The 17,264-nt window shown below is 46.4% G+C and overlaps 1 protein-coding gene across 4 annotated transcripts in view; it reads right to left on the bottom strand.

Moving 5' to 3' along the window:
- Grik4 (glutamate ionotropic receptor kainate type subunit 4) overlaps positions 1-17,264 on the bottom strand; it is a 505,439-nt gene that overhangs the window by 20,978 nt on the left and 467,197 nt on the right. For all 4 annotated transcript variants that reach the window (XM_008826008.2, XM_008826013.2, XM_008826014.2 and 1 more), the window contains 4 exons: positions 8,578-8,687; positions 5,675-5,848; positions 2,163-2,328; positions 251-476 (listed from right to left, as the gene is read on the bottom strand). In XM_008826008.2, coding sequence (XP_008824230.1) covers positions 251-476; positions 2,163-2,328; positions 5,675-5,848; positions 8,578-8,687 — 676 coding nt within the window. The remainder of the gene's footprint in view (positions 1-250; positions 477-2,162; positions 2,329-5,674; positions 5,849-8,577; positions 8,688-17,264) is intronic.

The following is a 17,264-nucleotide window of genomic DNA, read 5'->3' as shown; positions in this document are numbered from 1 at the left end:
GACTTTGGCCTCCACCTACACACGGATACAAACATGCATGTGTGTGTGCACGCACACACACACACACACATTTCTAATTATAAATAACTGACTTTACTTTTTAATTAACCTTAAGAAAGCCCACCTAAAGTCACTGTCAGACTGGGTCTAGATACAGGGGATACTGAATTTCAGAGTGTATTTGGTGGCATTAGCTACCCTGACCCTGTCTGGAGGAAGCTATACCCAAGGCTGTTCCTCTCCTGCATACCGACTGGCATGCCAATCCCATAGCCCTTGGTGTCCAGCAGGCCCCCAATCTGAGTGAGGTTGCAGTTTCGCTGCCGGTAGTACTCATTCATGGTGGACTCCAGCAGGAAGGCGTAGTTGGAATTCAACACCCTGGCAATCCCCTCCTCTGTGCTCTTCACAAACACACTCGGCTGCTTAGAATACATATAATTCCACATGCGTTGGTAGGTTTGGTAGCGGGAATTCTGGGGAAAGATCAGAAGGAGGCAGGATTGGGAAATGAGAAAGCAAATGGTGGCTTGACGAGGGAGGAAATCAAAGCCGCACAATGCTAGCCCTTCTGCTGCTCAACCCCACATCACAGCCCGGCCCTTTCCCTTCCTGTGGTCTCAACTCGAGGGTCACTGCAGAATGGCAGAAGAGGACTTATTGCACCTTTTGTATTAAATGAGAAGGGGACCTGAGCCCCTGTGAATTCTGCCTGCCAGGTTGATGGCTAGCTTTACACCATCTATCCTATGGCGCTCTTCCCATGCCAACTTTTCTTCTGGAAGAAGAACTGAAATTCTGGTTGTGTCCTTTCATGGTCCCCCAGTGTAGGGCAGTGAACACAAGCACACTCAGGACTAATAGAGAGACATGCCCTGAAGAAGCAGGGAAGCTCTTTTCTATCCATCCTAAGCCAATGTGTCAAGCACACATCCAATGCCAGCTTCTGTTTTACCAATAATAACAAGACAAAATTCTGGGGGTCGATCCAAACTTTGTTTGTACAAAGCCTTCCCTGGTCTCTGTGCCAACAGGCATTGAGACTCATATGGAAAACAGAAAATTGAAGGCTTTAGGCTTGTCGCATGTGGAAATGAATTTCTTGGATATTAGGCTGGTTAGACACCTGTGAGCCCCAGGGGAAATCTGCCTCCCTGGAGCTCTCGAAGCATATGAAAACTACTATTCTGTGTGGCCTGCTTCTGTCAGCCTTGGTGATCAATCATCTTGACTGCCAGTGAACAGCTACTGTGGCAGGGCCTTCTCCTGAACCTTAGAAGGCAATTCCAAGAGCATCTGTACCTGAAAACCCATCAGTCTAGGACCGGGGATACCAGGTCATCTTCATCCAGTGTCCCTCAAACAGTGGTCATTGGCACATCATTTTGATCTTTTGTATGTGTGGTATAAGTGTCTATGCTTGTATACATGTGCACGTGAAGGCCACCGGTGTATGTCAAGTGTCTTCCTCTATCACTCTCCACCTTAGTTTTTGAGATAGGGATCTTGCCACTGAATCTGGAGTTCAGTGATTGGCTATACTGGCTGGCCAGTGAGCTCTGGAGATCCTCCTGTATCTGCCTCTCCCTCCTAGTACTGGGGTTACAGGTATACATTGCCACACCCAGCTTTTTACTTGGGTGGCTGGGGATCAGAATGCAAGTCTTCATGTTTGTTGGTGGGCACTTTATCCACTGAGATATCTCCTCAGTCCCATAGTATTTTAATCTTGCTTTGCATAAGCACTAACTATAAAATCTAACTTACTTCTTAAATTTTAAATGGGCATGTCAACTCCTTCCTATGCAGTGATGTGAACAAGGCTACAAGTTTGATTCACAGCATGTAATTCACATAAACACAAAACTACTACAGTTTTTAAAAGTTCCATCACATTAATTCTAAAATCATCTCAAGTACTAACAATTTTTCATGTATAACAATTTGGGATAAATTGATATTCATTTAAAGTCCTCTTGGGATCTCATTCTGGGAACATTTTGTGGAGCAGGAGAAAACTGAGCCCCATGTGGACCTCCCAACTAGATGTTCAAAAGACAGAATGAGATGAGCAGAGATATTTTTAAGTCTAGAGCACAAACACCTCTATTTCCTGCTGCCCACCCCACCCCCATGTTGGCGAGCAACACTTTGGGGTTTACTTGGAAGAAGGTCATGCTGGAGCCTCCGTGAATTGTGCCATACTCAATGGCGGTCTGGTCAGCTAGGTCGTCCACTGACTCAATGGGCACTTCCATGCGCTGCACAGTCAAGAAGGCTGCCAGGTTGGCCGTGTAGGAAGAAATGATGATCAGTGTGAATGCCCACCTATCAGGAAGAGACCAGGAAGTCATCATTGCCCAGGCACTCCCAGGCTTGGCCCCCAAGCCCCGTCCTGCTGTGACCCAGGAGAAAGCAAGTGTCTCTCTGAAGGAGCTTAGTAGGGGGAAAGGAAGGAGGCAGGGTATATGATGCCTAGAGCAACGAACCGAGTTTGTGAGCATTGTCTGGAAGACAACCATTAGTTCTTTGTTTGCCTTGTTTCTGAAAGGTGATTATCAGTTGTTATTCTAAAGATGTGCAGTCCATGCTCATGGGAGTCTGGGGAACTATGGGAGATGGTCTAGTGAATGAGCTAAGGGCTCGATTCAGGGCTGGGGCGGGGCTGGCTCCCCTGCTTCCTCATGCTCAAGTCAGTCCCCAGATGCACAGCACCATGCCGAGTTACCTGACAGGAACAGCACCCACTACCTAATCCCTATAACTGGAGGAGGCAACTGCTCTCCCTCTCCCCAGTGTCACAAGTAAGGAAACAGACTCAAAGAAATATGGTAACTTGCCAAGTGACACACTGACAAAATTGTATTTTAGGACCATTTCTAGAGACCTTACCAGCAGAAAGTCTTCAGTGAAGATGAACTTGTGAAAAGCATCTTTGGACTGCTAAAAAGTTGAAATTGGAAAATGCTCTTACAATTGACAAGCTGCTTCAGACTTAAAAGAGTATTCCATTGAGTAGCTAGAATTCATTTAAAATTAGAATAATTCTGCAATGCAGACAGCATATATGCCAAATAGCAGTTTGTTCACTGTGGTAGGTTAAGCAAGCCTTCCCCATCTGCTCAATAGGCTAGATCTGTATCAGAATCTCTTTGTGTATAAGGGGTTCAAACAAAGTCTAAGCACTGTTCAGGTGGGAGAATCACAAATTCCAAATCAGTGGCATCTGAATTCAGGAGGGTTTACCCAGTATGCAGGCACTGCCAAGCTAATGGATAGTGTTTACCATGGGACTCAGCAGCTGGCAGCTGCCCGGTGGATTTTCAAGAGCAAGAAGTCCCACTGTCCCTTTTGTGATATTACCAAGGCTCCAGCTGGCTGTCTCCCCAGGGAGAAGCAACAAGAACATCTACCAATTCAACAGGTTTCTGTACACTCAACCACTAGGGAGGTAGACTGGTTTTTTGTTCTGGTCACAGTCTACCTCCCTAGTGGTTGAGTATACAGAAGGAAAGCCCTGCTCTTCTCTAAGCTTATTTGTTGGATAAAGGTGGATAATGACACATGCTCTACCTATCTTTGGAGAGCTGTGACAGCAAATGAGGTAGTATGTCACCTGTGGTCAGTAATCTGGAAAGCAGTAGGTAGATGAACAGGAGAGCTAGAGAAATGAGGAGAGGGCCCTGGGATTGGTTATAGGATGAAAAGCACCTGACCACCTTCTCCTGCCTTCCCCAGAAGTGGCCTATAAGTGCCAGGCATCCCTCTCCATTCAGGTCATACTCTCTGCACCCCACCTCAGCTCTTCTACACTGTTGGAAGTTGTTTCTTGTGAACATCCCTAGGAGCGAGCCAGTGTTTTGCAGCCACCTAGGTGCACTGGTGAACCCTGAGTGTGGACTAGTATTACAGCTGGTTGGGAGTTTCTCTCAGGCTGAGTGATGGCTACACTCTGGTGCCTGTTCTTCCCTGGGCAGCATGTGACTGTTTAGGCCCCTGGTCACAGGGCAGGGAGTCAGAGAGTCCAGTGGCTCAGTGCAAGGCCAGCAGTCTCAAGGAGTTGGTGGCACTGTGCTCCTGTATCAAAGGGCCTTATAACCTCTAAAGTTACATTCTTGTAAACAATGTTCTGTTTTCTGTCACTTGCTCTAGCTGAGGAGGCCAAGGCAGGCCATGATGGACCTGTCCTCTAACCTCTCATTCCCCTAGGGGACCTGTCCTCTAACCTCTCATTCCCCTAGGGGACCAGCAAAACCCTGATTTAATACCTAGGAACTGTAGCAGGAGAAGCACACAGATAAAGTGGAGCAAGGGGCCAGTCAGGGTCCCTTGTTACTGAATCTTCTCTCTTGCACACTCTACAACACAGTCACTTGGCCATCGGGGTTCAGCTACTCAGAGTAGCACTCTGCTGGATATCAGCCTCTGAAACTCTCCAGAGGAAGGATTTCCTGGGGTACAGCCAGGGAGCTGACAGGTAGACGAAGCAGGCAATGGATGGTCCCAGGCATATGAGTGGCAAAGAGCCCTTTGGAAGGAAAACTGCAGGAAACTAAAGTTCTCAGCTGAGGGATGCTCCTCTTCCAAGGCTCTGTCCACATTTTCCACATTGGAGGGAGTTCTGCAATTGCCCCTGCTGAAACTATTAGCTCTTCCTGGGGACATAAGCCCAGTTCTCTACCTTGACCTACTCGGTGACTTCTTTGTAATACACAGTACATGTGAGCATCTTGCCTAAGTGGCTTAAATCCTGCTGTATTTATTATTTATTGAGCTCCAGACAGGAAGGGATCGTCACTGTCCCAGCCATTAGCCTTAGCTCTAGAAGTGATTCTGGTAACTCTGTCCAGATCAACCCTGCCCTGGGCACTAATACCTAAGGATGGAAACACCACATTCTTTCCTTTGGCTTCAACAGGCTGAGGAGACAAAGGGACCAAAGAAAGACCTAGAAACTGTGGCAGTCAAACCTATCAGAGATTTTTAAGAGAGGATCAGAAACTTGTGGTTTGCAAACTTTTCTACTAGGCTGCATACACATTTTCCATTTCCCCCATAACAGTCTAATAAAAATTTACAGATTATGCATAGCACTTGCAAGTTTTCAAAGAGCTTTCTCAACCATTGAATCATTTATCCATCTGAGAACCTGAGTAAGCTTTCTTTGCCCACATCTCTTAAGTTGGACAGGCCAACTCCCCAGAGCCAGGAACAGGGGACCAAGTGTAAAAAAGATGGGAGGGGGTGCAGAGATGTTGGAGCCTTCTCCTGCAGGGACTTGATGGCAGGCCCCTATTTGCATAAATCTGCATATGCCTTCTCTGGACCACCTATTCACTCTCTATCAGATTAGGAAGCTAGTTTTTCCCTGGGCCACCACCAAGTCTTCTTTTCCTTCTTACCTTGACTCCCACCCATCCCCCCAGTATCCAGACCCCAGAGGCAGAGGAGAGAAGATAACACTGAGCCGCCCCTCCCAACATTGCCCACAACTTTCTGAGCTGGCAAAGCACCTGGTTCCCAGTTAGGGTCTGCCTGTCTTAGAAGCCTTGGCTGTCCTCCAAGGCCACTAAGGCTCCTGACTGCCATCAGCAAGGGTAAGTCTGTTTGAGGACCCATCTCCAGTTTCCATTTGGCCTGGTCCCCCTAGACCTGTGTCTACCTGGGGTCTTACCAGACACCGCTGACACAGCGGGTGGACAAGGCTCGAGGGGCGATGGTGGAGCCTTGCTGCATGAAGCCTCCGACAGGAAACCAAAGGCTGTTGCCTAGGGAGTACTGGTTGACCAGGAGGTTGCAGCGGCCTTGCGCACAAGGATGTGGACTATACCACTCATAGGGTGTCAACCTGTAGGAGGGGAGAGAAGAACCCATTCTAGTCCTGGGGAAGGTGGACATGGGGGTGTGTGGGAGAGGGAAGCAGGTCTCTTTCCCTACCTCACCTCTGTCAGCCACTTCTTTTTGCTGGACTTGGGGTCTTGGATTTTTTTTTCCCACAGAGAAGGGAGGGGCAGTTGGACGAAGTTGGTGCTTCTCAAGCTATTTTTATTTAATCAATCAAAGAAACACTTTTTCTCCCCCAACCAAAGTGAAGTCTTTGATTAGAAGCTGGGCGCGTCAGGGGGTGGAGGCCTGGAAAGGTGCTTGTTTTGTAGGCTGAATTCCTAAGGGGAACTTCTCTCAGGTTCCCATGGGCCCAAGGTTCAAAACCTCTGCTCTAATTGTATAGTTCTCAAACACTGGTCTAAGTCAGAATCTCCAGGAAGGCTTATTGAAATGGATATTTTCAGGCCCTGCTCCCAGAGTTTCTGAGTCAGTAAGTCTGGGTGAGGCTTAAGAATCTGCAAGGTTCTAGGTGACATCATTACCCACAGTGATAACCATTGGCTCCTGCTTCTGAGATGCAGTCTCCCAGGCCCCTGCCTTAGAGATACAGAGATGCAGGGACCTGGAAATTTAAATATTAGACACGCTTGTGCGGCTTCTGATGACCAGCCAGCTTGAGGATAGCTGCCTGAAGCTTCAAATATTTTTCCCATCCAAAATCTCACCCGGAAGTACAATATGTGAGAGATAAAAGCACAACCCATCTGAATGAAGAGGAACTGGGGTCTCAGAGCTCTAGATGTTCACAAGTCTCTGGTAGCTCCCAAGAGCCTTTGCACTCTGTAGAATCCTGTTTGCAAACTACTGCCTTAGAACACAACTGGGAAGTCTTGTACAGATTCCTTGTGGTTAGTCCTTTAATATATTTTCTGCTTTTGAGACAGGGTCTCACTCTAGCCCAGGCTAGCCAGAAACTCACTATATGGCTAAGGCTAACCTCAAATTCATGACAGTCCTCCTGCCTCGGCCTCCTAGCATGTTACACTAACACATTTTCTTGTGTTACTGTTTTTGCTAATGCTGGATTCTGAGCGCAGCATGTGATGTGGAGAGTAGAGGATGGAATAAGCCATCAGAGCAGTTTTAGGTGAGTCAGGTGTGTGCACACGTACAGCAGCCAAGCCCTAAGACTTTTTTTCAGAGCCTTAGAGGCGATCTGAAAGCTGTGCAGACTATAGGAGAACCAACTGTCCACAGACACAGGCTCAGCCACAGGGACTAGAAAGAATCTGAGTAGCGGAGCCAGCTCTCGCAGACAGCTTCCTAAAGGCAGCAGCAGACAGTGCTGCGAAGTGGAGAGCGGACGTGTCAGACAGCCCGCGAGCTCCCGCGCCTTGCCAGCTGTCACTGACAACAGATACTTGACAGTGGCGATGCCTATAGGCCCAGGAGGAGTGATGGCACATAAGTAGCAAACAGCGCCTTTGAAGACTACTGGGTAGTAAGAAAGGCCTTTTTGTTGTTGTTGTTGTTGTTGTTGTTGGGCTGGATCTTGTGGGTCCTGGGTGAGTTTCTTGATCCTGGCCTTGATCTCTATGGGAAGAAGCACACTGGGATTCTGTAAGGCTCAGGACTCTCCTACTGCCTCTCCGAAGTGGAAAGAGCATGGACTCCCCTCCCAATCCATAAAACAAACACAACCTTGGGAAGGCCCATCCACAGAGATAGAGTGTGGGCCTAAGTATTACCTGGCCCTGCTGCTGTGGTATAGAGGAAAAGGGGACAACTGAACAGTCATTTGCAACAGAGCCCCTGTCGGATTACTAGTAGAGTCTGAGCTGATCTCTGTTCCTGCACAACAGTCCAGTGTGGTGAACTGAGGTCTGAACAGTGAGTAGACACTTGAGTGGGTAGCCCAGGAGCCCTTAGGGCTTCCATCAATGGGTGGGACTTGGCTGTCCTGAAGCCCAGTCTATCTTATCTCAGAGAGAAACAATTCTCCCTGTTCACATTCTTGGGAGGCTTCGGCCTGTGGATGCCATGGTGTTCTTCCACAGGCCCTGGATTCTGGGAAAAAAGGAGGGTTTATTCTCCCCAACTCTTCCCTGATGGACCATTTCTCCCAACTCAATACTGTTCACAAATGTTCCCTTTCCTGCCTGTCTTCCTGCCCCCTGCCACCGTCTGTGTCTGTGGTTCATGTTCAACGAGACAGCTGTGTTTTCAGAGGCAGAGCCAGCCTCTGCAGAGAGGGAGGCATTCTTCCAGGCCTGTGTCACTGCAGCCTCTGGTACCCCCTGTCTCGATTTGCAGGCTCCATTTCTTGTCATTCAGCACTTTGTGGCAGATCCTGGCAAGGACACATGCCAGAGTAGCCAAATTCACAATACTTAATCAGAATGATCTCCGTGCCTGCCACCCCTTCCTCTTCTCTCTTTCCTAAGACTCCTACCTGAGTTGGGGGGCCCAAGACTAGGAGGGAGCAAGAGGCCAGGGTACAGGAGCAAATCCAGACAAACAAACCTGTCTGAGTTGTTCATGTTAGGGAACACATGCATGGACAGATGGATAGGTAGTGTGAGGTCGACAGCTGGGCAGAGAGCATTTCAGGCCCTGAGTCCCTCTCTCATTCACTATTTGGCACCAAGGTCTTCTAAACCACCCCCTCCTCCTCCCACTCCCGCCCCATGCAGTTTCCAGAGGTGGACACGAGGTGGCGGTGTGGGGACAGGGAAGGGAAGAGGAGAGTACCGAGCCACAAGGAAGAGGACACAGCTGACGGCCAGATAGGCTAGAAGCATGAAGAGCCAGACTCCGGGAGAAAACGGGTCCAGGAAGGAGAAATAGCCAGGTCTGCGTCCCTGGAAATGGAGATGAAAACAAGATTCACCATATATAGTCAGTCCTTGGGCAGGGGACAGTAGAGGACATAGTGAGTGTGGGGCTGGCCCCAGCATTTCTTTGGGCTCTGGGTGATAGGTTGAAATGATGCTGGGGATGAAGGTGTAGCAGAGGCTGTTTCTAAACACCTCACAAGCCTTGATCTCACAGATGAAACAGAACAGTAGTGTGGGTGTGCCACTTCCTGGAATGAGAGAGGCTTTGTGCTAAGTAGAGCAGCCCTTGATGCCTGTGATGCCCCATATTTCAGGGGTAATAAGGATGGGCTCAGAGGTGCCTTTGAGCTGTCATTTGCTGTACTGGGGTCTGACCTCAGCACCCCTCTTTGATACCCACATCTTTCTCTTGAGAGTGCTGATACAACAGTCTCCCTTGGCTTTTTGCTTGCGTGGTGACCTCACACACAGCAGGTGCTTCTTACTTAATCTTGCCATGGTCCTGGCAGGCTCAGCTGATTATATGCATTTGACTAGCGAAGAAACCAAAGCTCAGAGCAGTCACGGAATATTCCCAAAGTTACACAACTTTTAAGTGGAAGGTCTAAGACACATCTTCTAGCCCAAAGTCCCCAGCTTGTCCCCCACCCTGACACCATGGGGAAATGCGAGATGTCCCATGTCCAGTGACATGTCACTACAGTAGTAGGGACTAGGAATGGAAAATAGATGCCAAGTTTCTACCATTTCTCACACAAAAGTGAAAACAGAACGTGAAAAACGGTGCCACGGTGTCTACTCTGTCTTTAGCTCTGTGGTCCTGGGCAAGTCCCTGACCCTGTCTGGCCTCAGCTGGAGCTGGACTAGATCCGATGTACTCACTGGAGGCCTATGACCACAGAAAATCCCAAAACTTGCTTCATTGACCTTGCAGTGTTTCATTTTATATTAGTTGTCAGTATTCAGTGATAAGGAGAGTTCGCATAGACACCTTAGATTTCTAGCTTTCTAAAAGAAACAGATAGCCTAGATGATCTTACAGTACTGTACCTGAGCCACGGCTGTCATTGCAGATGGGGTGCGCTCTCTCCAGACCTATTCCTATGTCAGGCTTCCTCTTTCATTAGCCATGAACCACTGGACTAGTTACTCTCTAAGAGCCATTTAAAATGGAAATGCCGTTATTTTATGGTTTTGGGAATCCAGGAAGTCCATGGAGGGAACTGGAAATCAGTATTAAGCTAGCAGTTCTGTGAAGAGGTTAGCTTTCAAGCTCAAGATGACATCAGTCATGACACCACCTACTATCTGCATCCAGGTATGTCATTTTTTCCACTAGAAAGATAAATGGAAACCACCTAAGCCAATACCAGGCAAACTCAACCAGCTCTCTGAGCTTTCACTCATCAAGGAAGCTACAAGAATTTGTGCAATTCTAAGTAACAGTATACGTTCCCATGACCTTCTGTGCATCAGTGAGACAGGCAGTTCTGTGTGATCCTCTGGTACCCGACTAGTCCCAGTTCGGGGTGCTCCCCCAGCTCTTCTGGATGGCTTCCCATTCCTTCTCAGAGAGTCAGGAGGAACATTCCTCAACCACCCAGGGAGCGGCTTTACCTTCCAGCCCAGAGGGGACACAGAAATGATGTTACTGGTTCACCACCTGCTGATAGGACAGCCACTCTTTGGTCTTGTGGACTTTTTGCAATGTGACCATGACCTCCTAGGCTCCCTTTGCACAATTCTTTTTCTTTCACTGTATAACACAGACTAGGAACAGCCCAAGTGTAAACATCTTCTTCATGGTCTACACATGCTCAATCTGTACGGAGTACATGATCAGACTGATTGGGGAAATGAGGGAATTTGAGGAGCAAAGCCCAGGAACTAAAGGGAGGGAACAGGAGAGGGACGAGGAGAAGACCGTGTGAGCATGCCTGGTTCCATCATCATTCAAATCCTCTAACAAGAAACAAGGGACTAAGGAGCAGAAGGATCAGAGTCCCTGGTTGCTTACTTGGGTGTCTCTCACAGGCAACTGTGTCTTACTCATTGCTTCAAAACCAGTGCAGACCCAGGAAGACACAGGAGCATGCAAAACCCACATGGAGTGAGGAAGGCCTCAAAGGGACCCACCTTGCCTACACATCTATTGCAGCAGAAATCACCCACTTGACCTACTCCTAGGGCTCCTCTTGACCCCAGACTTCCTCTGGGCAAAATGTATGTGAATTTTATGCAGACCTGTCAGGACTGTTTCACTCGGTGTCTTTCAACCGAGAGAAAGACAGGAGGGAAAAACAAGTAATCTTTTATTGTTGCTTTCTGAATCTGAAACCCCATTAGATGTTCAATGTCAGAAATCTATACCTGATTATATCACAATGAATGAAATCTAGGAAAATGACAGCACTATTTAAATCTGCCATATTTGGTTAGGGGTCGATAACAAATGATGCAGAGCCATGGGAAAAATTCTTGAAGACTCAGGTTATAAAACACAGGACATCACACAAACAAGAAGCAAGACATAAACACAGCCCCGCTAGAAAGCTATCAGTCACGTTGGCAAGGCAACATCTGATTCCACATGTGATTGACTGACGCCAACTAGAAGAGCAAAGCCAAGGCAGTCATTTGAGACCTGGCTCTGGGCTTAGACTGCCTCAGCTTAGGCTGGGCCCACACCATTGAGACGGTGCCAAAGAGAAGCATGTTCCCTGCAAGATTGTGAATGCCAACTATTTTTCCTACGTGGATGCTTTAAGATTGCTTCCTTCCCAAGGGATACCCGAGTTACTGGTATTTGGAGCAAATCACTGTGTCACAAGCCATAGGCATTTCTTCTGAGTAAGAGCTTTTCTGAGCCCAAAGAATGTGTGATAGTGACACTTTTCTTCTGGAAAACTTGGTACTTCACCTTGTTCTCCATTTCAATTCCCAGTATTCTATACTGACAGATGTAAGAACTGAGACCAGGGAGGTTAAGTGCCTCACTCAAATCACTGGTGATAGCTTCAGTTTCCTGGGTACTTACTCATCAAGCTGTGCCATGGGTGTGCCGTATCCCTCACATGGCAGCTGTACCAAGTCTTGCTCTCTTAATTTTTGCAACTTGCCCCAATAAAATCCCTAATTAACCTCAGGCCTTCTCACTAGCGTGAACAGAATCCCAACTGACTCAATCCTACCCATTCAAAGTACTCGTAAATGTTATTTATCTATCTTTATCATCATTTATTGTGACTCTGTTGTTTTATAGGCATTTGTATTGATTTATACAATCAATATAACTGCTGACTACAAGTGGGGCCAGTCCCTTCTAGCGAATGCAGCCATCCTGAAAGTACGTAAGTAGTGTTTTATATATCTATATGTAGTTATAGATACATACCTATGCCTCAGAGTTCAAGGACAGGCCAAGTCCTGTTGATGGAATTGAAAATTAGATGGCAGCAAAATTAGAATGAGTTGTCTTGGCTGTTGGATCATGATTCAGTTTGACCACACCAGAGTCAGGATCTTTGGTGATCTTTTGTAATGGGGTCACCAACTGGCCCAGGGTCCTGGTGTGTGGAGGTTGCTGGAATGATAGCAGTACAGCAGTGGCTCTTCTCATGGAATGATGAACTATGTCAATAAGTCCTCTTATCCTTAAACATCTGCTAATTCACTAAAATTTTGGTGTATTGGAAGAAATGCTGTTATAGTCAGATAGCAATTTCTTTCTTAAAGACTGGAGTCAAATGCATGAGGACACCAGAGTCAAATAATGCAGAACAGGAGGTAAATTAAAACACAGGCTCTAAGCCAGGTGTGGTGGTACACACCTTTAGTCCCAGCACTTAGGAGGCAGGAGCAGACAGATCTCTGTGAGAGCAACTGGTCTACAGAGTGAGTGCCAGGCCAGCTGGGGCTACAGGGAGACCCTGTCTCAAAAAGATCCCCCCAAACTAAAACAAAACAAAACAAAACAACAACCCACAGACTCTGGAGCCAGACTTCCCAGCACTGAATTGGTGTTCCAGCCAGCTACAGGTTGAATAATGCTGAACCAGTTACTTAACCTCTAAATTTCTGCTTACTCTTTTGTAACTTGGGGGTGATAATAAATCTGACTATGTGGGGTTGTTTAAAGGATAAATTAGCATTTGTAGCATTTGACGATCCCCCCCCCTCTCTCTCTTCCTCTGTCCCCTCTACCCCTTGTGTGTGTGTGTGTGTGTGTGTGTGTGTGTGTGTGTGTGATCCTATCTGTCTAATGGCAGCCAGGAAAGGGGATGGCCTGTAACAAAGGAGAGAGCTTCCTTCTATACTGATGCTTTGCCCAACAGACACAAAATACTACTTTCTGTCCCATGGTGATATAGGCTGAAGATGTTTGTAGGGGTGAAGGCCATTTAGCTACAGCCGTTGTTCATAACTCTGAGCACCTGTGGTATAATACACAAATCCGAAGGAATCCAGGCTCCCCAGGCAGGCAACCAGGGCAACCCCAGACTTTCTTCTTAAAGGATTGCTCTTAGAAACCAGTGAATCTATTATTTTTGTTATTGGTTTGTTTTGTTTATTGAGACAAGGCCTCTCTGTGTAGCTTAGGCTAGAGCTGAATTCACCATGTAGCTCAGACTGGCTTCAAACTTGCCATCCTCCTGCTTCTGCCTCCAGAGTGTTGGGATTACAGGCATATGGACAGCCTCCCACAGGGAATTTGCATGATGTGCCACCATGCCTGACACTAATTCCAATCTTTAGAACTCTGTTCTACCCTAGCTTTCCCAAAGAGGCAATCTGCAAAGTGCAGCACACATGGGGAAGCCTCTCAGAACTGTAAGGGCAGCATGACCATGTCACCATTTCTCTACATGTGGCTCTAGTGACATCAACTTTCTTGTTTCCCTATGTCCTATCTCCTCTCCAGCATACCAATGATCAAGGGTTGCTGTGTATTCCATGTAGTTTTGGCTGTCTTTAGAGCTAAACAGTAGTTTATAGAGCAGTTTCTTGTTAGATAGTCAACTGCCAGCAGTGGTCAGTGGTTATCAAAACATCCTCTAGAGTTGAAGAGGTGAAAGAACAGTCTTTCTATAACTCAGCCTGGGAGTTATATATGATTATATAAGCTCGTGTGGTTATATGAGTGCTTCCTGCCCCACCACAGGACCTGTGGACAGCCTCCCACGGGGAATTTGCATGATGTGTCTTGCATAGTGAGGTTAGGCATGCATTCCATCTTTGAGTCTATGATGATAAAGGAAGCAAGCAACTACCTCCTTTCCATACACAAATCCAGATGGTTCATTGCCTATATAACTCACATGCTAGAACGTGCACTCTCACTTCAGTGGTTGGCAGTCTGCTGCAGGGAGACCTAAGTTCCCATCCTGGTATTGACTTTGACTCAATGATCTTGACTCCATGAGTGGGCCTAGTCTAGACGCTCACCATGCATATGTATCATTTTCTTCTTCCATAAAAATGGAGCAACACAAACCACAGGAAGGGTGAATGTAACAACTAGTAAAACAATGTTAAGATACCTTGAGCTTCTAGAGGAGACACATTCAACAAATAACCAATATTAAGATGATTATCCATTCAGGGATCCATATTCTATCAGATGGACTATCAAGCTACTTAGCTTTAAGGACCATAACTCTATTCATTTAGAACAGAATATTAAGCAGTATTAGAAATGATTCACTGGCTTACTTAGCACTGTTCTCCATTTTCCTAGACAGTCTTTCTGAAATGAAACAGCCCTTCTTGAAAAATGGGTAATACATCTAGCAAATGCCAGGCATTAACATGATGTTGGCATTTATTTCTCTCTTACTTTTTAATCACTGTCTGATTTTTTTCTTTTTCTTTTTTTAATGTTTTCTTGAGAGAGACTACTCTAGCTGTGAAGGAGAGAGAGAGAGAGAGAGAGAGAGAGAGAGAGAGATAGGAAAATGTCCTACTTGTTCATCAAGGTAGAACAGGACAGTATAGAGGAAAACAGTAGGCTCACATTTTCCAGGGAGTCGCAGATTCTGTGGCTGGCTGGGGACCCTATGTAGGATCACAGATCTTACAAACTGTATCCTCTTGAATGATCAACTAATGTGTGCCTTTGACAGTGAGAGGAAAATATCTACTATAGCATAAAGAGAAGTAGTTGGGAACATCTGAGACTTGGACACAGAGCACCTGACTTCAGTGCCTGACACCACACTTGTTGCCTGTTCTTTCTTCTGTGCTGACAAGGCTCGCAGAGTCTCAGTCTCCTGCTCCATGCAATGAGAATCAGTCTACCTGTCTTGGGCACTGCTGCACTCACCTAGAGGCTGTGTGGGAGATCTCATAAATCAAGAGTTACTAGTCAATACTGCAATTATCTTAGACATAAATCCAACCTCCCTAAAGAAACCAATGTTAAATTATTCTGATGCATTTTACCCATTTTGGGATTAAATGGGCCAAATGTTGAATCCCAGGTTGGGTTCTGGCATGTTCTAGTGATGCTTTGTTACAACAGACAGGGAATGCTTGAGAAATAAAAACTTATTTTAATGCTAGTTTGAGTAAAAACATCATTAGGCAAATTGTTGCAGCAGGGGGAAAAGAGAGAAAATCATATGATACACTCTAATGTCAAATATGAATGCTTTTGTTTTTCTATGCTCTTCTTTCCTCCACACATACACACTTGCACGCACACGCGCACACACACGCGCGTGCACAAACACACACAGTTGAGAGCTCATAGTACCCATCAATATCATAAAACCCTTGAAAGCTGAATTCCCTTGGAGATAACACTACCATCTTAAACACTGAACTTCTCAATAAAAAGAAATGAGCTAATTTTCCAGAGAAACCATAACTCTTGAAGCCCAGGTTCTATCATTTGATTCCCACCCTTGAAGTGTCAAGGACACCCCAGATTCCAAAGGCTCAGCCATCTGTGTATGAGCACATCTGGCCCCAGCCAGGGATCCTGATACCTTCTCAGGTGGATGCTATGATGGTAATTCCTCACTATCGACTTGACTGGACTTGGAATCACTTAGGAGATATCACCTCTGGGGACGTCTGTAAGGGCATTTTAGAGAAGTTTAACTGAGGAGGGACCATCTACCCTGAATGTGGGCAGCACCAATTTATGGGCTGGAGTTGCAGATGGAATGAGAAGGATGAATGAAAAGAGGGAGTCAGCTGAACACCGGCATTCTCCTCGCTCTGCTTCCTCAGTCTGATGAGTTGCCTCACGGTCCTGCTGCCATGCCCTCCTCACCCAGTGGTCCTTCAAACTGCAAGCACAGTAAGCCTTTCCTTCCTTACATTGCTTTTGTTAGGGACTCTGTCACAGCAAGAACTGTAACTAATACAGATGCTACATGTAGGCACTGGGAAGGAGCAATGAGTCCAGATGGCAGGTGTGGCCCTGCCTAAGCACAAGATGTGTCTGCACTGCCTGCCTGCCTGCCTGCACTGCCCTGCCTGAAACATTCACTTCTCCTTCATTTCTATTCTTAAGACCAATGTGGGTAAAGGACAGAAATATAAAAAAATAATATTTAGATTGTTCATTCTCCTGTTTGGAATACTAGGCCCCCTAATACAAATCCAGGTTTCTGGGGGCTTGGTGCTGTCTGACCTGGAGCCACGGAGGAAAAGATGGTGCTCACTGATCACTAGATTTATGGCCTTCCTCTCTCCCTCCCTCCCTCTTTCCCTCTATCACTTCCTTTTTTCTTTTCATGTCTATCAAGTAATACTATATGTTAGGGTGATCATATTTTCCATATTAAAAATAATAATTCTAGTCTAACAAAACAGTAGCTGTCCCTTAATGTACTATCCACTGAGATCTACTTAGACAGACAGGTAAAGAATACTACAATGCAACATGAAGGTGTGTAATAGAGGCAGAAGCTGAGAGAGAGAGAGAGAGAGAGAGAGAGAGAGAGAGAGAGACTTCTAAACCATACATAGAAAATAAATGGCTGTGTCTTTAGACTCTGGGGTGTTCCTGATACTTCAAGGATAGGAGTCAAATGATAGGATATGGGTTCATGTCTACACTCAAGTCTACAGTACAGATGAATATAAAGAAGAGAGAGAGAGAGAGGAGAGAGAGAGAGAGAGCAAGAGAGAGCCATTTGAGCTGGGTATAGAAGGCTAGTGCCCAGTTTGTTCTGTGGGGAAGAGGCCACTGTAATGAGAGAGCAGTGAGCAGCATTGTGGTGGGAACTTTTAGGCAGAGAACTAGAAATGAGATGGAAGACATGGGCTTGACTGTCCATGCTAGGCTGGAGAGCTGGCAAATGATTTAATGTATGAGGTTGATATGATTACATTTGTGAAACAAACAAGCAGTCCTCAAGACTGCAGAGAGGAGCAGTTCCCATGCCTCCCTTCCTTGTGCATGAACTAGGCACTGTTAGGAGAGTATTACATGTGCATTCTCATTTATTCTGCATGGAAACTCATTTCTGCAGATGAAAAAACTGAGGCACACATGACATGCAGCTAACAAACTGTCAGATCCGGTAGCAACTGCAGGCCGTCAGGCTCAAGTCCATGATTTTGATTATTGTTTCTTGGTGAATACTC

This window comes from Nannospalax galili, unplaced genomic scaffold (genome assembly GCF_000622305.1).
Source record: "Nannospalax galili isolate Female #2095 unplaced genomic scaffold, S.galili_v1.0 scaffold229, whole genome shotgun sequence".
Classification (NCBI taxonomy): Eukaryota; Metazoa; Chordata; class Mammalia; order Rodentia; family Spalacidae; genus Nannospalax; species Nannospalax galili.
The sequence above is the reverse complement of the archived record's forward strand: the minus strand, read 5'-3'. Positions and strand labels throughout refer to the sequence as shown.